The sequence below is a fragment of the Squalius cephalus genome (assembly GCF_949319135.1).
Source record: "Squalius cephalus genome assembly, chromosome: 9".
NCBI classification, from domain to species: domain Eukaryota; kingdom Metazoa; phylum Chordata; class Actinopteri; order Cypriniformes; family Leuciscidae; genus Squalius; species Squalius cephalus.
The window spans coordinates 33,017,648-33,042,690 of record NC_137130.1 but is presented as its reverse complement, the minus strand read 5'-3'; the positions used below and the strand labels follow the sequence as shown (position 1 = coordinate 33,042,690).

Below are 25,043 nucleotides of genomic sequence, written 5' to 3'. Positions count from 1 at the left end.
ACCAGATGTTATATTAATTAAGGGCCCTACAACCAAAATATAACAAAACACATTTATTTACTCAAAGTGACCCTTTGAATAGTTGACTAGAAAGACAAAACTGAAAATGCAAAACATACTTGCAGTTTTGAATTCTGAGCACAACAATCTGTGAAGTCAAACTTGCATTGCTACAAGCATTTGCATTAATGTACTTGCATATTGTATAAAATTACTAGTTTGAGAGTGAAACACTACTTTCACAATGAGTAGATAAATGACTGATCAGAGACTCAGGAACCTATCATACACCCGGCGCAATGTGGCACCAGGGGCGACGCAAGTGTTTTTTGCTAGCTTCAGCCTGACACAGTTATCATTTTCACGTTCTGCGCCATGTTGTTTAAATAAATGCATTTGCACCCATTTGTGGACCCATGGGCTGCTGGTCTGAAAATGAGGTGTGTTCAGGCGTATTGTTGGCTCGTTGCTATTTTGAGGCAACTGAAATATACTGCGCCATTGACCAACAAAAACCTGGTCTGTAGTCAATGGCGCAATATTTTTTTTGTTATTTAAAGAGCACATTAGTAATATGCGCCTATAGGAGGGTCCACAACGTGCGCACACTCTTATTACACACACAGGGACACGCAGCAGCACACAAACATGGCAAATAAATAAATATATAATAAAAGGATTACAATGTAAAAGATTATTATTGTGTACATAAATATATGGTGGAATCTGGTTTGTCCCGTAGATGGTATGCTTGCACGCTTTAACCTTGCGCACGAGCAGATCCGTTTGCGCTCTGGAGAAGCGTTTGGTCTTTCCGCTTGCAAATTCCGACATGTAAATAGCAATCCGCCATGGCGTGAGCGCAACTGGCTTTTAAAGGGAATGGGGGATGAGACTCTGATTGGTTCATTGCATGTTATGCGCAAAACACACCCATTACTCATTAAGAGAATAGGAACAACCCTTTTAGACCATGCACTGGGCGCGCAGACCATTTTTCCCGTCATTAAACTAGCAAAAGTGGATTCAGACATGCCCTAACTACACTTGCGCCATGCGCTTTAGACCATGTGCTTAGTTCGTTAAAATAGGGCCCTCAGATCAACCTGTTATACTCAGCATATCTGCAATTATGTCTGTAATTTGGTCTTTTAAGCTATTTCTTATAATATCTTATAATATTTATGCATTTCTTGTCTTCTTCCAGTGGGATGACGTCTCAACGTGTGTCCTGTCACAACTCCCCCTGCCCCATCTCCTGTGTCCCTCTCATCTGCCCATCTGTGGGGTCCTGACGCCAACAGGGGCTCATGAGACGCTTTGTGTACTGTAAGGTGGTGCTGACCACCTCTCTGGTCTGGGTGCTAGTGGACGTCTTCCTATTGCTGTACTTCAGTGAGTGCAACAAATGCGATAGCAAGAAGGAACACTCACTCCTGCCTGCGCTCAGAGGTGAGTCAGACCGTTTAACAGAATGGTAAGGGTTATTCATTACCTCCAGGAGTCCAGGTGTCCACTGTTCATATTTACTGCCTCTTAAGATGGCTTGTTGTGCACCCGTGCAGATGTGTTTGTGTACTTACTTATACACTCACTTTGTAAATATAATGATAAGCATACAGCCTGTATTTGAAAAGAAAAGTTAAACCCACAATTTACTGTCCTTCTAGACATGTGTGACTTTCTTTCTTCTGTGAAACACAAAATGTCAGGTTTTTGTTCAGATTGCATGTTGCTTTATTTTATACAACCAATACATCTGAAAGCAAATGCAGACCTTGCAACACACCAGTTTGAATGTTTGCCAAACCACAAATAACATTTGAGCAGAACATTTTCAGTAAATAATGAAGGCAAGACACTGCAGGAGAACGATACAAATTTTAACTAATAGATACCACCATACTTCGTCAGTAATGTTTAAAACTGCAAATGGTACCTTATCTAATTGATAATGCACTCATTTACATTAATTATTCCAAAACATATAACAAGTCATGTTAAAAATTCTTATTTAATTTTCATTTTAGAGTTTTTACAGAGGGTTAGGTTTTACAGAGGGTTTTTGAATATCTATTTTTCTTACTCCATAAAATACAATAAAAATACAGTAAACAGTCAGTAGAAAAAAAATCACTGTTTTTAGAAAAAAAATATATATATATAAATCAGATGATTGATATATGAACAAACTCTTGTGTAAAAAAAAAACTATAGATATGAATAAAACTAAAGTAAAGTTTGCCCTAGTGAAAAATAAATATAGCAAAATGTATTTGAAATACATTTATTGAATGCTAAATATACTACAAATACATTTACATCTTTATGTACTTAATATAAATACCCTGCAATTGTACTTTTGCTATACTAAATTGATATAATTAGTCTGCTAAATTGGAACAACTAATTTTGTACTTGATGTGCTTTAGTTATCAAAAACTAGTGCTGAGGTTCAGCTGAAGATATAATTAAGTATATTTAAGCTAATTAAGATATAATTAAGCTAAAATAGAACTATTGCTAGTATACTTTAGGTACACTTTAAATATCTTGCATTTAAAGACTGATATTATACAGTGATCATATTGTCCTTTCTAATAGTGATATTGAAACACATTTTAGGCTTAATATTAATATATATTAATACTCAATAAAGAAGTACTCCAAATAAAGTGTAATTATAATATTTATATCAGTAAGTCTCAACTGATATATCAGTAAATATGTTAATGGATTTTTGTAGTATACTTAGTGTGTATTTAATTTCCAACCATGTCAGTATGTTAAAAGCAGATTTACTTTCACAGTGGCAGAGTTTTTCTAGTTTTATTTTAGGTAGTCTAAAGGACCTTGTGCTGTTCTAGTGTTAACCCAGCTGCAGGTACACAGACGTTTTACTTCAGAATCTGTTACACTGTTGAGTGTAATGTGTATTAATAAACATTGTCTCGCAGTCACTTCTCGCAGTCCTCTATACATCATTTACTGAGAAGTGATCAAGGTTTAATACTTGGGCATTTCACCCATGCAATTGTTAAATTACTTTTAAGTGGACAACTCCTGTGGAATTATCATGTAACGACACTGATGGTACACAACAATTACCTTAACAATTACACTTTATATTAAGTGGACAGTTCCTGCAGAGTTACCATGTAAGTACACTGTTATTATAGTGTTACACAGATGTTTAGGTTTTGCATATTACACAGTAAGTTGTGACTGTTTTACACTTTATATTAAGTGGACAGTTCCTGAGGATTTACCATGTAAGTACACTGGTATCACAAGGTGAAACTTTAGTTGTTATTCAATATTAGTCCTACCAGTCATAAATACATGGTATACACATAGGAATCATCATGGTTTTCATAAAGTTTCAGTGTATTCCAAACTGGTAACTGCAGTATTTAAGAATGCATGTGGAAGTGAAACAACTTGTGTAAATACATATTGTTGTTACAAAGTGTAGTTACATAATTCCTGTTACACATGTGTACTTACTGAAGTGAAAAAAAGTGTTGTTACCAATGTCTTGTTACACATTTGTACTTACACATTCCATTCCGTGGGTTGTTACATATGTGTAGTTACACAAATATTACAGCTGTAGATATGTACCAATGTGTACTTACACTGTAGTTAAATACTATGTACACATCTAAGTTCACAGGTATTAGGGCCACTTAATATAAAGTGGGACCGATGTTATAATCAAGCCACTTCTGTTTTCAAGCAGAACTTTCAATATGAAGTGAATTGTCATTGTTTTCTGGCCTTGAAATCTCTTGAAGTGTGCTCACCAGCTGCTCATTTCTTACTGTTTAATCCCAGCATCATCAGATCCTTGTCCTCACTTCAATGCACTGCCTGGTAAACAGGTTTAACTCGTACCGTAAGCTGCTTTCAGGTTTAGATGTGGCCCACCAACAACCATAATCACAGTCTTTTTCTGAGCCTCATCAAATGTCTTATGTATTCAGATTCTGTGGTCTGCTTGTTGCTTCTAATGAAGTGGACAAACAGGAAGCTTGTGTCGGTCTGAAATACAATCTGTATCTATGCATTCAGGATTTAATAATGGCAGGAAAGTAATTAGGGTATTAAACAGACAGATGAGGTCAAAGCAGCCACAATGCTGAAAGAGCAGGGCTTAGAAGCACTGCAGTCTGTCGGCTATTTGCGATAGATTGCTTTTTTTACAAGGTCGGACCAGCTTAAAGATCTTCTCTTATTGAGGTCATCGCCAGTGATTAGCTAGCCCTGATGGCAAGAGGTGGTTATCTAAAGGTTATGAAATCAGCACAAAATTTGAAAGTTCAGTTTCAAGCAGGGAATTTTATACACTTCAGCAAGCCTTTATACCTGTACAGTGCATATATCAACGTGCACTATAATGATTTTAGGTCCATAATTGCTTGTTAATTATTACCTTTATATTTTAGCCTGAATTCTTATTACCTACTGATTCTCTTAATTAGTTTGTTAATTATAGAGTTTGACTTCATTGGCTAGCAAGTATCTTATATAGCAACCCAGGCTCATTGGGAAAATGTGCCTGTTGCGACGTTTCTGCAAAATTACATTATGGTGCTTCAGTCGGCACTTTTAAAATGGAATATCCAGTGAGTGGAGCTGTAAAGCGTTTTCAGTTTTATTACAAAACAGATGAATGTAATATTCTTGTAATGTGCAAGCAGACTCAGAAATCAAGGAGAGATGTATCGAAATGCAGGTTGGCACAGAAGGACGGCCTCCATTGCCGTGGCGGACAGTGCCTCCTATTGGAAAGTGCCAACAAGTTCTCTTACAGAAAGGAAATTTGGAAGGACTCACAGCATATGACGTATGCTTACTTTGTCTGGATCCAAAGCGTTGGTATTGACCCATCTTTCAGAATCAACCTTTTTTTAAATCCAGCGTTGAAAAGCAGACCAGTGCAAAATTGATTGACGCAGAAGTATAAGACTTCCAAACCACAACACTTGTAATGCCTATTTGGCGCAGACACTGTACATCTCCAGCTGCTACAGCGAGGATACAAAAATGGCAGACTCTGTGCTTCTCACTCAGGGCTGTGTTTGCTAGTGGGGCAGATCGTCACCGGCTGTGGGTGGGGCTTCTCCCTACTACAATGACGTCATTGTAGGGGGGAATCTGAATCAGCTTGTTTGAAGAGACTGCTTTTGATTTATGGGAATTTAAAAAAAAAATATATTTTTACTATTATAGGCTGGTTGTTCTCACTCACTGCGGACACACATTGGTTTTCAAACATCTTATAAAAGGGAATTTTGCATAATAGGTCGACGAGCACAAACCTTAGTAAATCACCTTGCATCATTAATTTAATTACTCTCCCATAAATTTTGCATCTGAAAGGGAATTTTCTACAAATGCATATCCAATAAGGGCAGCTGCAAAAATAACCCTGTCCACGCCTTTTCAGCACAATTTTTTTCACTGTGTGTCATTAGTAAATCCTGACAGTATTTTTTTTTTTTACGCCAAAAGAGGGTTTTCGCTGGCACAAGATTTTAGTTAATCTGGCCCTAAGTGTCGTAATAGTAATGGAAACACCACTGATGTGATCAGTCTTGTCCAGTCTTTAGAGTTTCCTTCTATTTCATGTCTCTTTAAAATTATATCTACTATAGATACATTTTCAAATATCCTATCAAAGGAAGATTTTACTTTTAGTCTGTTCAAAAGATAAAACAAGCTGGTTTATTTTTAGCATTACTGTGCAGCCAATTATTAAAGGGTTAGTTCACCCAAAAATGAAAATTCTGTCAGTAATTACTCACCCTCATGTTGCTCCAACCCCGTAAGACTTTCGTTCATCTTCGGAACACAAATTAAGATATTTTTGATTAAATCTGATAGCTTGATCACTCCTCCATAGGCTTCTAAGGGACCGAAACTTGCTGCCCCAGAAAAGTTATTAAAGAGATCGTTAATATAGTCCAAGTGACTACAGTGGCTCAATCTTAAGTTTATCAAGCGACGAGAATACTTTTTGTGCGCAAAAATAAACAAAAATAACGACTTTATTCCACTATTAATTTCCTTCTCTCTGGGCCTCCAGTGAGTTCGCGTAGTGTTTTAGCGCAGCGCGTCTGTGTTGTGCGTCACACGCATCACACACATGATCAGCGTCGGCCAATAGTGAGCCTACGTGGTGACGTGCAACACAGACGCGCTGCGCTAAAACACTACGCAAACTCACTGGAGGGTGAGTAATTACTGACAGAATTTTCATTTTTGGGTGAACTAACCCTTTAAGTTGTTCTCGCTACAGTAGATGTATCACAAAAAACACTTTAAAGAGAGGACAGAGGTTGCTACAAATATGAATCTTATTGCTTAATAAATATTGTACTGGGATCAATATAGTAATGCAGTGGGGTATTGTTGCTTCCACATCTTAATTGCTACATCATTAAGTATACATCACTCTCTTCCCAGACTGAGATTGAAACAGCTTTACATTCTAATAAAACAAAAGAGAGATGCTTAGTGAGTATTAATTATTTAACGTCTTTTAGACATCTTTATGAATAACTCTAGAGAATCTCTTTAAAAGGGTCAGATCGGCTCTGTTCCAAAACCTCATACCTTATAAACCTTTTTTTCACTTTGTCTGATATCTTGGATTTATAATTTTTTTTAATTATTATTAAAGCAGTTCATTTTGACACAGTACATTGTCTCCTGTACAAAGTCTACAAGTGTTGCTGCTTTGTAATTTATCCATAATGTGGTGTCTTTCCTTTTCAAAAAGCTTAAAATACTGCTTATGAAGGCAACAAGGTTTTGGAACAGAGAGTATGGGACAACGCTTCCAGATTTATTTCAATGACATGATATTATGGGCTGTCCTTGTGCCCAAATGGATGCTATTTTTGGATTAGGCAGCTAAGTAAGAGAGCAGTGTGTAAGGGTATATCAAATCCCCTGGTGTTCTGCTTTGAAATACTGTGAAGGTTGAAGACAGATGTTAAGAAGCGATGCTGCAGAGTTTCATTCTTGCAGTTATTGTCAAAGACCTTGATAAGTTGCTCTTCATCATACTGCAGTCACAGCACTCCTTCTTATATTGCAGAGTACATTGAATATATTGCTTCTACTCTGCAGAGTAATCCTGTCTAATCCTGCCCCTGCAGACCACCAGGTTCACCCTGACCTCTTAACTGAGAAACCCAACAAATCAGACAAGCCATTACTGAGGACTGTGATTGGCTGAGAGAGGTTTGGATTGAACCCTCTTAACCTGGTCTTCTGCAGATGGATTTATAGCTCTGGGAAAGTTCAGACTGTAGGTTTATAGAAGGCAGTGATAAAAACCCTCAAATAATATTGTAGAATACAAATCACAGTGATGTTCAAACCATTCATAAAACCCTAGCAACAACTCAACATCTTAACAGCCACATTGTAATACCCTAGTAACCACTTGGAATGCATCCTAGCATTGTGGCAGTTTTCCAAGGGCAAAACCACTCACATTTTCTTCAGAAACTCAAAAAACTGAGCTCTTATCTGTTGGCTGTTTATATGATGCATTTGTTTTTGTGTTTACTTGTATAAATACTGTTTTTGTTTTCATTTTCTAGTAATCAGATGCAGGGCAGTCTGTAGGAGGGTGAAAATCCTGGAAATGATTCACTAGCAAACATGTGCTACTTTAATGTTTTTGAAGGAGCATCTTCAGTTACCACAGGGCAAATATGGGCTTAACCTATAACGCCTACTTTATCGTACTTAATTAGCAAATTTATACGGCGTCTAAATTATTAACATGATCAAAAGTTTGCTGAAAAGTCTGTTGTACACAATCTTTTCCATGCTTTCTGTCATCTCACTGTGTAACAGTGTGGCTGCTGGCCAACACATATGATAAAGGATACGCTGTCGTTTTTAAATATTAAACTCATAAAAGACAAAATAATTACGGGAATACTGGATTCTAAACAACAAATAAATGCCACAATCAAGACCTTAAAGCAGAGATGAGGGAGAAACATCCAGAAACACCTCATATGTGCCACTCACAAGTATTAGGGTCTTTCCTTGCCATTAATGCTTGGATAACATGCCTATGTCTCCTTTGATTTAAAACAATGGCTAGTGCGGTGGCTGAGATATCAGATATATGTCTATACCTACATGATTTTTGGAATGACTTATCGCAAGAGGAAAAAAAAGACTTTTCAGTCGCATAACATCGGTTAATGGAAACGGCGCCATTTCGCAATAGTTTTTTATTGACATTTAGAAAATATCACACAAGTTTTGCAAAAATCTGTAATGGAAAAGCGGCTAATTACAACCAACAAACAACTGAAATCACAGGGCTATAAATACATTGGGCAAACTAAGGAAGCCAAACTAGACACGAAATAGACATGAAATGAATACGTCACTGCAGAAACAAACGAGGACTTTATCAGTAACCAAAGAGACCGAAATTAAACAGAGTGGACAGGAACTAAAGGACTAAAGTACAGAATTTCAAAATAAGAGTAGACACATCAGAAGGAAGGATGGAGCTTTTGGAGGTGGACGAAAGATGGTGACTCCACCGCAGAGCTAATAGAAGGAGGAGACATGGTAGAGCCCTGGTGGACTGTTTGTGTGAAATCTGGGCCAGAAGAGGTTCTCCCCAGGTGTAGTCGAGAGGCTAATGGTTCAGGGCATAGACTGTAAAAAAAGATGGACGACGCCCCTTCACTCTCTTCCATTGATGAAAAGTGAAGCCGCCAAAGTCCTAATATGGGAGTGAACGCGGGACCCGAGTCTGTGCAGTAGTGAGCCAGAAGTAAAGCCGCGATATAAAGGCCCCGCCCTCACTACCGCAGAAATAGTTACTACAAAGTTTACTGTGATAAATAAACAGTCATGGACATGTAGAAATTAAATTTGAAGATCCAATCTCCTCCCGAAAATCCCCAAAAAAGTCATATGGTGCCTCGTGACTACTTTGTCTAGAGAAGCTGTCAAACACAGCTGTCAATCATGACGTCACATTCCCGCTTTTATAGCATCAAATAACTGTCACATGCCTGTCCTGTCTCGTGTAGCACATGTGGTGTTTGTGTTCCTGTCTCTGTTTGACCCCACCTTCCTTGTTATCTCATGATTGGTTTCATTTGCCCCACCTGTTGTTCCCTCATCACCTGCCTGATTTGTCCCTTTTATAAGTTCCTTTGTGTTTGCAGTCTGTGTCAGATCGTTGTCTTGTACACGTCTCCTGTTCTCCCGTGACCCTTCTGGTATGTTTGTTTTTGAAGTTGTTGTTTTGTATTTAGTTGTGTTTTCCCCCTCGTGGGTGTTTGTTTTACTTTGTTCTTTTGTTTATTAAACCATTCCTCTGCACTTGAGTTTTTCCTCGTTTTCTTAAGTTTTACCGTGACAGAACGATCCGACCATGTCAAAGACTCAGCAGAGGAATTCCCAGCATCCACTTGTTCCCCCTGTCTCATGCCCACAGTATGAACGCATTCTTCGTGTTCAGTCGCTGATTGCGCTCCGCCAGCAGGGAGCTGACCTAAGGAAGTTCGCGGCCGAATTCCTTAGTGCAGCAGAGGGACTGGGACTTAATGAAGAGCCCCTCAAGGACCTTTTCTTTTATGCCCTTGACGAGCCTATGGATTGGGTGCTTAGAAGGGCATATGATAATAGTACTTTTGTGGCTATGGTGGAGGGTCTCGCTCGTTTTCAGGAGCGAGAGTCCAGAAGGAGGGTCTCAGTTCCGGTGGTCCCTAAACGGAGGAGGAGAAGGAAGACTCCCTCCGTGACAGTGCCGGTGGTCCCAGTACCGGTGGTCCCAGTGCCGGTGGTCCCAGCGCCGGTGGTCCCAGTGGTTCCAGTGCAGGTGGTCCAGAGTCCGGTGGCTCCTAAACACAGGAGGAGGAGAAAGGCTCCCTCCGTAACGGTTCACGTCACGTCTGCCCAGCCAGAGACGGTTCACGTCACGTCTGCCCAGCCAGAGACGGTTCACGTCACGTCTGCCCAGCCAGAGACGGTTCACGTCACGTCTGCCCAGCCAGAGACGGTTCACGTCACGTCGGCCCAGCCAGAGACGTTTCACGTCACGTCGGCCCAGCCAGAGATGGTTCACGTCACGTCTGCCCAGCCAGAGACGGTTCACGTCACGTCTGCCCAGCCAGAGACGGCTCACGTCACGTCTGCCCAGCTAGAGACGGCTCACGTCACGTCTGCCCAGACAGAGATGGAGCACGTCAGTCCCAACGAGTCGTCTTTTCACGTCAGTCCACCCAAGCCTGAACTCCACGTCAGTCCTGCTGAGCATGAACCCCTGAGACCCATTCTGGTGACCTCTGGGACATTGTCAGATTACTTCGAACGTCTGGCCAGAATCCTGGAGATGCCTTTCGGACCCACAGTGTCCGTTCCTGAGGCGGAGCCAGTGTCCGTTCCTGAGTCGGAGCCGGTGGTGCCAGTTATAGTGCCCGAGCCGGTAGTGTCTGTTCCTGAGCCGGAGCCAGTGTCCGTTCCTGAGTCGGAGCCGGTGGTGCCAGTTATAGTGCCCGAGCCGGTAGTGTCTGTTCCTGAGCCGGAGCCAGTGTCTGTTCCTGAGCCGGAGCCAGTGTCTGTTCCTGAGCCGGAGCCAGTGTCTGTTCCTGAGCCGGAGCCAGTGTCTGTTCCTGAGCCGGAGCCAGTTCCGGAGCCGGAGCCAGTGTCTGTTCCTGAGCCGGAGCCAGTGCTTGTGTCTATTTCTGTGTCTGTTCCTGAGCCGGTGGTGTCTGTTCCTGAACCCTCAGTGACCGCGACACTGGCCATTATGGCCACAGCCATGTGGTGTGTGTGGGCTACGCACACACTTGGACCGGTGGTGTCTGTTCCTGGGCCGGTGGTGTCTGTTCCTGAGCCGGTGGTGCCAGTGCCAGTGCCTGAGCCGGTGGTGTCTGTTCCAGTCCCTGAGCCGGTGGTGTCTGTTCCAGTCCCTGAGCCGGTGGTGTCCGTTCCAGTTCCTGAGCCAGTGGAGTCTGTTCCAGTTCCTGAGCCGGTGGAGTCTGTTCCAGTTCCTGAGCCGGTGGGTTCTGTTCCAGTTCCTGAGCCGGTGGAGTCTCCGCCGTGGCCGCCCGAGGGGTCGTCTCCGCCGTGGCCGCCCGAGGGGTCGTCTCCTCTCTGGCCGCCTGATGGACTATCTGCTCCGCCCTGGCCGCCCAATGAATGGTCTGCTCTGCCTTGGCCACCCGAGGGAAAGTCTCCGCCCTGGCCGCCCGAGGGAAAGTCTCCGCCCTGGCCGCCCGAGGGAAAGTCTCCACCCTGGCCGCCTGATGGGTCGTCTGCTTCGGCCTGGCCGCCCGATGAATGGTCTGCTCTGCCTTGGCCGCCCGAGGGAAAGTCTCCGCCCTGGCCGCCCGAGGCAAAGTCTCCGCCCTGGCCGCCCGATGGGTTGTCTGCTTCGCCTTGGCCGCCCGAGGGAGGGTCTCCACCCTGGCCACCCGGGGAAAGGTCTCCGCCCTGGCCGCCAGATGGACTGACATTTCCGCCCTGGCCTCCCGAGCTCTGTGGTCCGCCCTGGCCTCCCGAACTGTCCATTTCCCCTGTTCCACCCTGGTCTGTCCCTCCCGTCCCTCCCTGGTCTGTCCCTCCCGTCCCTCCCTGGTCTGTCCCTCCCGTCCCTCCCTGGTCTGTCCCTCCCGTCCCTCCCTGGTCTGTCCCTCCCGTCCCTCCCTGGTCTGTCTGTCCCGTCCCTCCCGTCCCTAGTGGAGCGTCTGGTAGCCGCTCCTTAAGGAGGGGGTAATGTCACATGCCTGTCCTGTCTCGTGTAGCACATGTGGTGTTTGTGTTCCTGTCTCTGTTTGACCCCACCTTCCTTGTTATCTCATGATTGGTTTCATTTGCCCCACCTGTTGTTCCCTCATCACCTGCCTGATTTGTCCCTTTTATAAGTTCCTTTTGTGTTTGCAGTCTGTGTCGGATTGTTGTCTTGTACACGTCTCCTGTTCTCCCGTGACCCTTCTGGTATGTTTGTTTTTGAAGTTGTTGTTTTGTATTTAGTTGTGTTTTCCCCCTCGTGGGTGTTTGTTTTACTTTGTTCTTTTGTTTATTAAACCATTCCTCTGCACTTGAGTTTTTCCTCGTTTTCTTAAGTTTTACCGTGACAATAACGAACTAAGATAAAGTTTAAAAAAACGAACACTTAAACTTAAATAGAGTGATAAAAAAACTACCTTAAATGACAGAAAACATCTTTGGAAAAAACTTATTTGAAGTGTAATTTGATTGTTTAGTTTCCATCGCGTCCATTACTGCGACCAGCCACTGGGGGGCGATCAAGACGCTTTGGCTTCACTTTTCAGCACTTGTGCGGCACACTTGGTTCAGGGCATCATCTAAGGTGCGGAGGAAGTGAGGACCAAGGCATAGCCACAGCGAAGGAGGAGTCAAGTGGAAGACTGAGGTGTAGCCGGAGGCCCGGAAGTCCATGATAGAACCAGGGTGACGATGAACCAAGGTGGAGCTGGAGGGACGAGGGAGCTCAAGGGATGACGGACCACGGTGGAGCCGAGGGAGCTCAGAGCTCTGCACCAAATTGCATATTTTGCTCAGATCAGGCCTCTGATTTTTTTTTTTCTCTAAAGCAAAAACAAAAAAATCAATTTAACCCTAAAACAGGCAACGTGACTCACGAGTCACATTGTTTTTATTGTCTTTTTTGGGGCCTAAGAACGATTTTTTCATCAAATCCTTTTATCATTTATCACAGCCTGGTCTGTCTTGAATATGCTGGTAACATGATTTGCTTCAAGTTTTTTGTGATAAATTAGTCAGCCTGACCTAAATCCAACATGGCTACCGGTGGTGCAGGACATTCAGATTTTGAGGAAAGTAAATATATATTAAACTTACTTTTCTTCTGGAAAAATAATAATAATACTGCTAACATTAATTGTGAACATTGTCTTAAAGTGTTGAAGATGAAAATTAATTAATAATATGTTGTTCATGTTGTTATTTAGCACAATTTGAAATATATGTGACTCCTGAGTCACGTTGCCTGTTTAGGGTATAAAAAAGGGATTAACTCTAATTTTGACTATCTGTGTATTTTGAGTTTTTAATTCACTATATTACAATTAAATCCTTATCTAATTATGACAAACTATATATCGTTGGAAAGGTCTAAGACTCTTAAATAGATATTCTAGCTCTGTTTTTTGTTACGAATTATGTAGGAACAGTAATAGATGGATTTATGACAAGAGTGCACCTCAAAAAATCTACATCATAACAGGAGTTCTGGCGTTTGTCACAAAAAGTCGACGCACACACTTTTAATAATTGAAACTTTGGTTTTCATGCTAAAAGTTCATAATAAAACATATAATCTAGTATTTGTCAATAAAAAATGATAAAATAATGTTATCCTCTAAAAAGCATAACATATATATATATATATATATATATATATATATATATATATATATATATATATATATATATTATCCTCTAAAATATTATCTTTTTACAGTGATGGAATGTAACGAAGTAAAAATACTTCGTTACTTTACTTAAGTACATTTTTCACGTATCTGTACTTTACTTAAGTAGAATCAATAGTGCATACTTTTGACTTTTACTTTGTTACTTTTTGCAGCAATTATTATACTTTCTACTCTACTACATTTCTACAACGTTTCATTACATTTTCGTTACATTTTCTGATCAGTTTTTCCCCTTGCCAAAACAGGGATTGAAAAAAATCTCCATGTTTTCGGTGCTGACGCGTTCATGTAACATGTAACTGTGGCGCTGCCAATAAAGCACCTAAAAGCTGTCACAAAGAACCGGCAAAAGTAATGATTATGAATATGTAAAGTATAACAAGGAGACATTTTAATTGATGCTGACGCGCGATCTTTGCAGTGAACGCGCCAGAGAGAAATGCACATTTCATACGGATTACATGCAGAGAACAGTCTGTTTTCTTTCGTTTTGAATTGTTCTGTTTAAAAGTACACATTTCAAGCTTTCTATATATACTTGTGAGGCAAGTACAGACCTGAGTTTCGGTTCATGAGTTTCACCAGTTCACACGCCCGCGCCTCCGTGTCCTGATCTATTTTCTGCTATATTTACTTATTTATTAAATCCAGGCAATTGATTGATACAACATTGATTACAATTAAGATACAATTAATAAGAAACGAAATTCACTTTAAAGAAGGGCTTTTGAGGTCTCTGTGAACGTTTTAAAGCAGTATTTTAGTGCCGCTTTCAGAGCGCTCACGTGCATAACGGAGAATTTGACATGTCCGTAACATTGTTTTTTCCTCATAAATGTGAACACAAAAAATAAAATGAATATTTTATGTTCTGTGGAGAGCCAACCCTTCTTCATCCGGTGGGTATATTAATTTGGTTTGCGCAGTGAAATTAACAGAATTACTAAAAAATATTTTGCCACCTAAAAGTTAAAGATTTTTTTTGTGTCACGTCCGTTACGGATTTATATTTCCCTCATATTAAATATAAAACGCATGTGTCTGTAGACTAGTATTTTTCTAATGTCTGGACTTCTTTATTAAGGGAGTATGGATATATAAACACTTTCAATTGGTATTTGAGAATTTACATTTCAAGTTTTACATTTCAAGTTTTACATTTCAAGTTTTTACTGCAATTGTCACGTCCATAACGCTGGGATTGCCCAATTTTAAAGAATTTATCCAGGTCTACGTATTGTATAATGTTAACTTCAAATAAGGGGTGTGTCGCGATTCTGCCTTCTCACACTCGCACCGCGACACAGGTTTGTGGATCCGAGTGTCGCGATTTCGGTTTCATATTGCATATTGTTACAGCACTAATTATTAGAATATAGACATTAAGAGAATAAACTGTTATGAAAGTACTTTTACTTTTAATACTTAAAGTAAATTTAAAATCAGGTACTTTTTACTTTTTACTTAAGTAAGGTTTTCATTGTGGTACTTTTACTTTTACTAAAGTAAATATGTCTCTGGTTATTTGTACTTTTACTTAAGTGCTGAGATTCAGTACTTCCTCCACCACTGTCTTTTTATCACCTTTTTTATTACATCACATAATTTAGTAGTTATCATAAATTAGGTATCATTTGAAAGCTTACAAACTCAGAATTCATCCTGTGAAAACCGCTTTGAAATTGGACTTTGCTTTACCATAGAAACGGTAGTCTAAATTCTTTTCTCTGGCTCCACCCCTTTTGGGTGTAATCATGTTTCATAATTTATGATCAAAACCTTTTCTAATCTTGACAAAATATTGTCAGAAAGGTCTGAGTCTCAAAGTTTGATATTTTGTGACAGAAGTGATATTTGGACAGAAATGTATCAATTTGTTACAGCAGAATGCATACAATTAAATTCAATGGAATGTATGTCACCCGGTGGCTATTTCTAGTATTACGCCTAAACAGAATCTCCTGGGAACTTCAAGTTTTGTGATATCAACTTCAAATTTGAAACAAAACATGGTTAGATATATGGCTATGATTTTATATTAATTTTAGAGTAAAACATATTTTGTAAAATAGATATTTTATATAAAAGAATATTAAGTACAGTATATTTGATTTACTGTAAATTTAAACTTCCATAACTTTTTCATACTTTCATTTTTTTAAGTGCTTTCACTTCAGCAATAATCTGCAGAGTGTTTTCTTTAAAACAAGACCGAACTTAGGTCTATACCCAAAAGCATTCTTGAATTACAACCATTTAAGTTTGAATAGTGCATTTTAATGTCCATTCTCAAAAAGGGGTGACAGTTAAGGGGTTAAAGTACCATTTTTATGGTAACGCAGGGTCCGATTTCAAAACAGTTTTCACAGGCTGAATCTTCAGTTCGTAAGCTTTCGAATGATATATAATTTTTCAACATTAGATCAGGAGAAGTATAGCATATAATTGTTTTAAACATGCAATGGCAGTTACAGTTATAGATTTGGTCCTTTTTTTATACCCTAAACAGGCAAATTCTTTTGGATACGTTTTACTTAAGTCCAGATGATATAAAAAATAAAAAAATATTTTTTGCTTATCATTTTCTACTCTTGCCTGTTTAAGGGTTAAAAACAAAATCATGTTGATTTGCTTGCTCTCTTTGCTATCTCTGTTTGATTACAGTGTTAAGTCAAGGACAGAAAGTGTCTGTGTTGACAGATCCTATAACATGGATCAATGGTTTAGAACACGGTTGCCAGTTTAGATGGATTTTAGCTGCAGTGAAGGCTCTGAAAGTCTTCTTTGTGTTCATACACCACATCATGGCACACATTTATTTATTTATTTTTATTTCTTAGCACCATCTTGTGGCAGTTTGGTGTTACAAAGGAACAAAAGAAATTGATGACTGTAAGATGTTTTCTTAGTGGTTGGTTTAGATCATGTGACTCTTGGGTTAGAGGGTAACCAGGAAATGACTGCAGTATTCCAGATTATTTCCATGCGGTTGGCCAACAAGTCTCATCTCTCTGTTTCCTTTACGATTTTGTGCCTCAGAAAGGCTTTGCCTTTTTACAAAAAAAAAAAAAAAAAAAAAAAAAGAGAAAGAAGAGGAAAGAATATAACAGTAAAACTTTCAACTTTACTCCTGTGTCTGCCCCTTTTCTGACTCCTGTTAGCTATCTGTCAGTGTTGCGTAGATGTAACACGCATCTAGGACCGAATAGTAAAAAGGCACCCGCACAAGTAGGTACTAAAGTTCAAGGAAAGCAAGCTCTAACTCCATCATTCCTCGTTCATCATCAGCAGATAGTGAGCTCAGAGAAAGGATTTCTGATGTGAGAGAAGTTTCTGATCGCACTTGTGATTACATCATGAATCAGTCTCAACTGAGGTTATTGTCTCCTGCTGGAGATGAACCATGTCAACCACCTCTAAAGCCTTGTCCATGTGTTGAGGCCCGAGACAGGCCTTGTAGGCATATAAGTGTAGGGCTGCATAAAATAATAATAACAATAGCCTATAGCAGGCGGCCTATAAATCGTCAAACCTGAACACTTCAGTAACACTACACTAGAGAAAAATCTAAGAGAAAAATATCATATGTTACTTCAAATGTTTCCATTCGTTATGACGTTATGAAATGAGATTGGAGTAATTAAAAACATGAAGCCTAATGTTTTGTGTGTAGCTACAAGTAGCTACAATGTTTGAGTTTATACAACAATAACATGCTTACTATTATGAGTGGACATGTCTTACCTTAAAAATCTTTCTCATCTTCAAATCGTGTTTTTTCTAATTCTTCTGAGGTAAATCCAAGGTAAACAGCACAGCACAAACACAGTCTTCCAAAGTCGATGAAAAGCAGATGAGTACGTTACTGGAGTCTCTGATTCTTTGTTTTTGAGGTAATGGGCATTTACAGGTCTGCGTTCCTTCATGTGGACTATTTGCATGTCAATCGCTCGTGCGTACGTGGGTGTGGTCACATTAGAGTTAATGAGGATGCATTTGAGAAACTGTCATTGCTTTCATACGGATTACTTAAACAGGGAATATTTGGTTTTGATATAATTGACATCATTTAAAAATAGAGACTCCAAGCTTTGTAAAGACATACATCTCAAGTCTGTGTGACAAACATTCGCTGAGTTACAGGTCATTTTCTGTCGCGTTTCAGAATGAAGTTCACATTGAGAGAGACGGCAGAATGCGCATTGTTTATTTTCTTTATTTTACGAAAAACACAACATTTTGTTTTTATTATGAGTGTACACAAATAAAAGAAGACATTTAACAGTTTTGAATGATGCACAACACTTATATGTGAGATCAAAATCAACAGAGTATTTTGAGTCTTATTTGCACTGATAAGAAAAAAAGCGAGCTGGTATCGCCGGCGCGACCGCCGACCCCACAGGGGATTAACACGCCTAACCTCCCTTTTGCACATATTGGAAAAGAAGCCTGAGATGAAGTCTCATTTAGTTACCTTCATGCAGAACATCTTTGATCGTGACCATGCCGAGGTAGCCCCTCCTCTTCGAGAAGGACAGGAATGTTGGTATTTACCTACCTTTGGGGTGTACCATCCACAGAAGCCCGGTCAGATCAGAGTTGTCTTCAACTCCAGCTCGCAAAAACAGGGCATCTCCTTTAACGATGTTCTTCTCTCTGGTCCTGACTTAAATAGCCTCTTGGGAGTCTTACTGCGTTTTAGAAGGGAGCTGGTAGATGTTTCACAGCTTCATTGTGAAAGAGGAAGATAGAGACTTCCTTCGTTTCCTCTGGTTCAAGGATAATGACACCATCAAATAGATCATCGAATACCGCATGAGGGTACACGTGTTCGGTAATAGTCCATCTCCTGCTGTAGCCATTTATGGTCTCCGACGAGTAGCGGCTTATGGTGAGGAGTATGGTTCAGACGCCAAACACTTTGTAGAAAGAGAATTCTACGTCGATGATGGACTTTTGGCGACACCCACAGCTGCGGGAACAATCAATCGGTTGACATGAACGAAGAAAATGCTGGCCACTTCGAATTTAAGACTGCACAAGTTCGCTTCTAATAGCAAGGAAGTAATGAGTGCATTCCCGACCAAAGATCATGCGAAGGGACTCAAAGATCTCAACTTGGAAGTTGACCCTACTCCCATCCAACGTAGTCTTGGACTTAGCTGGGATGTGAAGGGGGACACATTCACCTTTCATGTAACCGACATTAGGAAGCCCTATACTCACAGAGGGATACTGGCTACTGTCAACAGTCTCTTCGACCCTCTTGGGTTTGTTGCCCCTATCATCATTTAAGGGAAATTCCTGCTACGAGAACTCTCAGGTGAGGCTTTTGACTGGGACTGTCCTCTCCCTGAAGATAAAGAAGGAGCATGGAATGCATGGAGGAAATCCCTACAAGATTTTAAACAGCTGGAGATTCCTAAAACATACTGTATGTTTATACTACTCTCTCTACAGCTCTGAGGAAGGAACTCCACATTTTCTCTGATGCTTCTGTCAGAGCGATTGCAGCAGTGGCATATCTTCGTGTCATCAATGGCAAAGGAGCATGTCACACCGGGTTTGTCCTAGGGAAGGCGAAATTAGCTCAGCAAACTGCCAATACCATTCCCAGGCTGGAACTAGGAGCTGCGGTTTTAGCTGCAGAGATAGCAGAGACAATCACAAACGAGCTGGACTGAACGATTCGAGCGATTCTCTTTTTGGAGGTCATTAGTCAGAGCCATAGCTTTTCTCATACATGTTGCCCAGACTTACAAGTCGTCTGATGATACAGAAAGAGCCTGCAGATTGTGGCACTATTGTGCTAAGTCTCTACTATTGTGCTACAGTGAAAGAGTTGTTACAAGCAGAAGAATTTGTAATCAAGAGCGTTCAGAGAGGAGCTTACCACCCATAGCTTACCTGCATCGCCAAAAGAAATGACATCGTAAGGCACAGTGCACTGAAAAAACTGAACCCTTACATAGATAGTAGAGACCTTCTCAGGATAGGAGGTCGGCTTAAAAATGCAACTCTGGATCTCAAAGAGAAGTTTCCTTTGATGGTTCCAGGATGCAGTCATGCTGCGAAGCTACTTGTGGAGCATTACCATGATCGAGTCAAGCATCAGGGTCGTGTGTTCACTGAATCAGCTATCCGCAATGCAGGGTATTGGATTGTTGGTCTTAGGAAGCTTATCAACAGCATTGTACACAAGTGAGTCATATGCAACAAGCTTCGTGGGAAGGTAACTGAGCAGAAGATGGCGGACTTACCCATTGATCGCCTGAGCACTGAACCTCTCTTCACTTATGTTGGTCTTGATGTTTTTGGACTTTGGACAGTCGTCACAAGGCGCACATGAGGAGGACAAGCTCAAAGCAAAAGATGGGCTGTTCTTTTCACTTGTATGAGTATTCATGCCATACACATTGAGCTGATTGACTGCATGGATTCATCCACCTTTATAAACGCCATGAGAAGTTTTTTTTGCTCTGTGAGGACCTGCTAAATAAATCCGGTCTGACTGTGGGTCCAATTTTGTAGGAGCCTGTAAGGAGCTGGAAATTGTGCTAAATGATCCTCAAGAGCCTAGTGTGAGGAAGTACCTTGGTGGAGAGGGTTGTTCATGGGTCTTCAATCCACCTCACGCATCCCACATGGGAGGAGCCTGGGAGCGAATGATAGGAGTCTCCAGGCGCATACTAGATTCCATGCTCCAACAGATCAGTCCTTCCTGCTTGACACATGAAGTGTTGTCTACTTTGATGGCAGAGCTTACAGGAATTGTCAATTCAAGACCCCTTGTTCCTATTTCCACAGACCCAGATTCACCTTTCTTGTTGACGACAGCCATGCTCCTAACTCAAAAGGGTCATACACTCCTCCCACCTCCAGGTGACTTCAAGGAAACGAATCTCAATAGACAACAATGGGGAAGGGTGCAATATCTCGCCAACACTTTCTGGGGCAGATGGAGGCATGAATTCCTTGCAACGCTTCAAAGCCGAAGCAAAGCGCAAAGTAAGCGCAATGAATGGCCTATGGCTCTTGTGACCAATATTTTCACCATTAGTGACAAAAGAGTCAGAACTGTTGAACCAAGAGTTGCAAGGAATGGGACAATCAAGACATTCCTCAGACCTATATTGGAAACAGTTCTGCTCATGCCAACAAAGGACTGATATTTTGTATGGTCTTATGTTAACATTCTCAGGTTATATAGTGGTCTCTAAACAATGCCAGGTGGGGAGTGTCATGGCACACATTTGTTTTTTATTTCTTAGCACCATCTTGTGGCAGTTTGGTGTTACAACAAAGAAATTGATGACTGTAAGATGTTTTCTTAGTGGTTGGTTTAGATCATGTGACTCTTGGTTGAGTTCTTTATTCAAGAACTGCTATAAAGCCAAAACAATCTCAAAATATCCGTGTATCTCTGTAAAGCCGCTTTGGAACAATCTACATTGTTAAAGGGATACTCCACCGTTTTTTCATATTAAACTATGTTATTCCCTTAACTAAGACGAGTTGATACATACCTCTCTCGTCTCAGTGCGTGCACTAAATCGCTCTGTCTTGCGGCGAAACTTTGTTAGCCCAGTTCATTCAATATGTGCCAAGCAGAGAAGCTACCAAACACCTCCACGTTTTCCCTATTTAAATACAGTTACTCGCGTAGTGTAACTCGACCTAGGACGGTGACACAAAACAAAACATTGCGCTTTTCTAAGCGTGTAAAATGGATAACTATATTGTATGGCGGAATACCATAGCAAGTGCTTGGAAGCACTTTGACTTCGGCGCAGTAATATCTTCACTAGAGGGAGCGGGGGCCGGTGAGAGGATTTTTCACGAGTGAAGATATTACTGCGCCGAAGTCGAAGTGCTTCCAAGCACTTGCTATGGTATTCCGCCATACAATATAGTTATCCATTTTACACGCTTAGAAAAGCGCAATGTTTTGTTTTGTGTCACCGTCCTAGGTCGAGTTACACTACGCGAGTAACTGTATTTAAATAGGAAAAACGTAGAGGTGTTTGGAAGCTTCTCTGCTTGGCACATATTGAATGAACTGGGCTAACAAAGTTTCGCCGCAAGACAGAGCGATTTAGTGCACGCACTGAGACGAGAGAGGTATGTATCAACTCGTCTTAGTTAAGGGAATAACATAGTTTAATATGAAAAAACGGTGGAGTATCCCTTTAAAAGCGCTATATAAATGAAGATGACTTGACTTGACTTAGAGGCTAACCAGGAAATAACTACAGTGTTCCAGATTCTTTGCATGTGGTTGGCCAACAAGTCTCATCTCTCTGTTTCCTTTACAATTTTGTGCCTCGGAAAGGCTTTGCCTTTTTACAAAAAAAAAAAAAAAAGAGAGAAGGAAGCGGAAAGAATATAACAGTAAATCTTTAAATTTTACTCCTGTGTCTGCACCTTTTATGACTCCTGTTAGCTATCTGTCAGTGTTGTGTAGATGGAACATGCATCTAGGACAGAATACCACAAGTCATGTGCAATATGTGGTTGTGATATCTGAGCTTGAGTATTTACAAGCCATTTTATTTCCATATGTGAAGTAAATTGCAAATATTAACTTCTAAGTGAAAAGGGATGCTCAACAAGAAATAATGAAGGGCAGAACTTTATTCTAATTACCTTTAATTTCGATGCAAATTGCACCTTTTTGATGTCATGGCTGACCCTTTTAAAGGGGTGGTTGAATATGATTTCACTTTTCTAACTTTAGTTAGTGTTTGATGCTGCTGTTTGAGCATAAACAACATCTGCAAAGTTACAACACTCAAAGTTCAAAGCAAAGGGAGATATTTTCTTTTAAATAAATTGCTTTTTAAGGACCACAACAAACGGCTGGTAAGGACTACACAATATAACTCCCGGGTTAGTGACATTACTAACCCTAAAATGTACATAAACCTGCCCCCGTAATGCGATTTATAGATTATCAAGACAGAATATGCTAATCATTGACTAGAAGATAATTTCACATAAACTACATAAATTCACCAACTAACCATTCAGAAATGTTGTCTACATGTTATCACTTCTTCTCTCCATCTTTCTGACTTCGGTTTTAAAATAAAAGGCTAAAAGTTTTTGAAATTTCCAGTGCATGTCTGTGTGAGGTAAAATGACACAAGCTCTTGAAGCTCCGCCCTCTGTTCTGGGAGCAGTAGCTCATTTGCATTTAAAGGAACAGACACAAAAACGGTGCGTTTTTGCTCACCCTCAAAAAGTGACAACTTTAACATGCTATATAAAAATATCTGTGGGGTATTTTGAGCTAAAACTTCACATACACACTCTTGGGACATCAAATACTTATTTGACATCTTGTGAAAAGGGCATTATACCACCCCTTTAACAATCCAAACAGAGACAAAACGTATGTGCAATAAATATATGGGTGGGCACAAGGTTTAGACAGAGTACCATGCAATTTTAATAAATAATCCACACTGACTGTCACCCTGCTTTCTCTGTTCCAGCGGTGATGTCGCGCACCTACGAGGCTCCAGGTCAAATGGGGAAGGCTGTGATTATTCCCAAAGATGAGCAGGACAAAATGAAAGAGCTCTTTAAAATCAATCAGTTCAACCTGATGGCCAGTGACATGATCGCGCTCAACAGGAGTCTGCCAGATGTTCGGCTGGACGGGTGAGCATGTGTGTGTTTGTACAGACAAATGCTTCATGATCACATTAATGACACTAATCACAGTATCCAATCTGCTGTCAAAATTCCAAAAACACAAATCAGCTTTTATTTGTTGTCCTTGGTGTTTTATGAAGAAAGATTTCAAGAAAGACATTGACAAGAAACTAAAAAAAAAATTGACTTTTTATGTTTCTTTTTTAATGATATAAAAAGCAATAATTTGTCATTTATATAGTGAAAACTACAGACACTGAGTTTCTGTGGCTAGTTGCATTTTGTGCATTTATTAGATGAATGGTTACCTCGAAATTCATGGTTACATTTGCCATCAGCTCCACTAGCCTGTTTGAGTTAGACACTTAAAATTTCACATGAGAGTCCCTGTCTTCATGGAAACAAATTAGCCTCAAGGACTTTCCACAATGAAACAGTTTCAGTTTAAAAATAATATTTGTATGTGATTTTTTTCTCATGAACCACTCATCAAAATTTCATTATACAATGCCCCAGGTATGACTAATACAAGGCCCCATTTTGAACTAAATCTGGCCATAGCAAAGTTTGTTAGGAGTTTGCTTCGGTGGTTCCAAACAGCTGACTAGTGCATACTTTCTAGAAAACTTTGCGCTGGCTGTCAAACACCTTCAAACTTCTATTGGTCCATGATGATTACATAATCATCAATAGGGTATTTGTCATGGCATTGATAAAAGTTTTGTGGTTTTGTACACATACATTCTAAATCTAGCAATTTTTCTGGGAGAATGGGTTAAGATTATGAATTGATTAGATAGTTGTGTTCGTGTTAGTTAGTTGAGCTGATATATTGTACGCAAATATCAACCAAAAATACACAAGCCCAATTAGATGACAAAATAAAGGAAACCATGGAAGTTTGAATTTTTTTTAAGTTCAATACGTTTAATATGTACTGAAAACATCTCTCCGTCTGTTTTAGAAATTTAGATTTAAATGATTTAATTGAGTTAAAATGTTTTAAACATCCATTTTGTCATGACATGAGAGATTTTTTATTTAACTTTCAACAAGAATAGGTGGTAAGGATCAAAACATATTGTTTAGTTACTGTTTAATATTATTATTATTATTTATAATTGTAAAAGCTCTGGAGTTTTTATTGTACAGTAGTTTCCTGAAGCATTTAACTGTCACTACACATTCCCTTAATATTTAAAAATGAAGCATTAAACAAATGGGATGAAACGGAGAACAAAAATGCCATATCTTTGGTAAACTGCAGAGCAAATGCTTCTTCCAAGAGAATCATACATCAGTGAATGCAGGGAGGGGTGACATCCTTCAGTATGCTGAACAGTGGCATAACTCAAATGCACCAGATGAATGTGGCATGTTTTGCTCTTACAGCTCTCTGGGATTTTATTATGTAAGTCGAATGGCTCTTTGGATTCTGTAAACAAAGATCTTTTTCATTGCACTGAGAAAGAAAGAGGGAGGAGAGCAACTAGATTTTTACACTTCCTGAAGAAAAGTGGTGCTTGCTTTAAATTTGCTAAGGTGTTATTCTGAGTGGTTTTAAGCTTGCTAATATGTGAGTCTTCTTTCTTGGCAATTAAAGATCATTGGTAGATGGTTGCTTACCACCCCAAGTTAATAGAGCCCACCTCCGAGTCTAGAAATTCTGGTCTCAACAGATATGTTGATCGGGTCTCTCCTTAAATTTAAGTCTGTGGAATAGTTTTGCTATTTTATCATCTACCGGGTGAAAATTGTCAGCTGGACAACGAAATTGTTGAAAATGTCAGATCACTTACAAAACTAATAGCCAACAAGCTGCTTGATTTGAGGAATCAATTATGCCAATACCACAGTGTGGAATGAGTTACATGCTCAAGTTTAATACTTTGTTGT

The 25,043-nt window shown here is 40.1% G+C and overlaps 1 protein-coding gene across 4 annotated transcripts in view; it reads left to right on the top strand.

The window, feature by feature from the left end:
* galnt13 (polypeptide N-acetylgalactosaminyltransferase 13) overlaps window positions 1-25,043 on the top strand; it is a 122,376-nt gene that overhangs the window by 5,816 nt on the left and 91,517 nt on the right. For all 4 annotated transcript variants that reach the window (XM_079880247.1, XM_079880250.1, XM_079880249.1 and 1 more), the window contains exons 2-3: window positions 1,208-1,452; window positions 22,985-23,153. In XM_079880247.1, coding sequence (XP_079736373.1) covers window positions 1,311-1,452; window positions 22,985-23,153 — 311 coding nt within the window. In that variant the 5' untranslated portion in view covers window positions 1,208-1,310. The remainder of the gene's footprint in view (window positions 1-1,207; window positions 1,453-22,984; window positions 23,154-25,043) is intronic.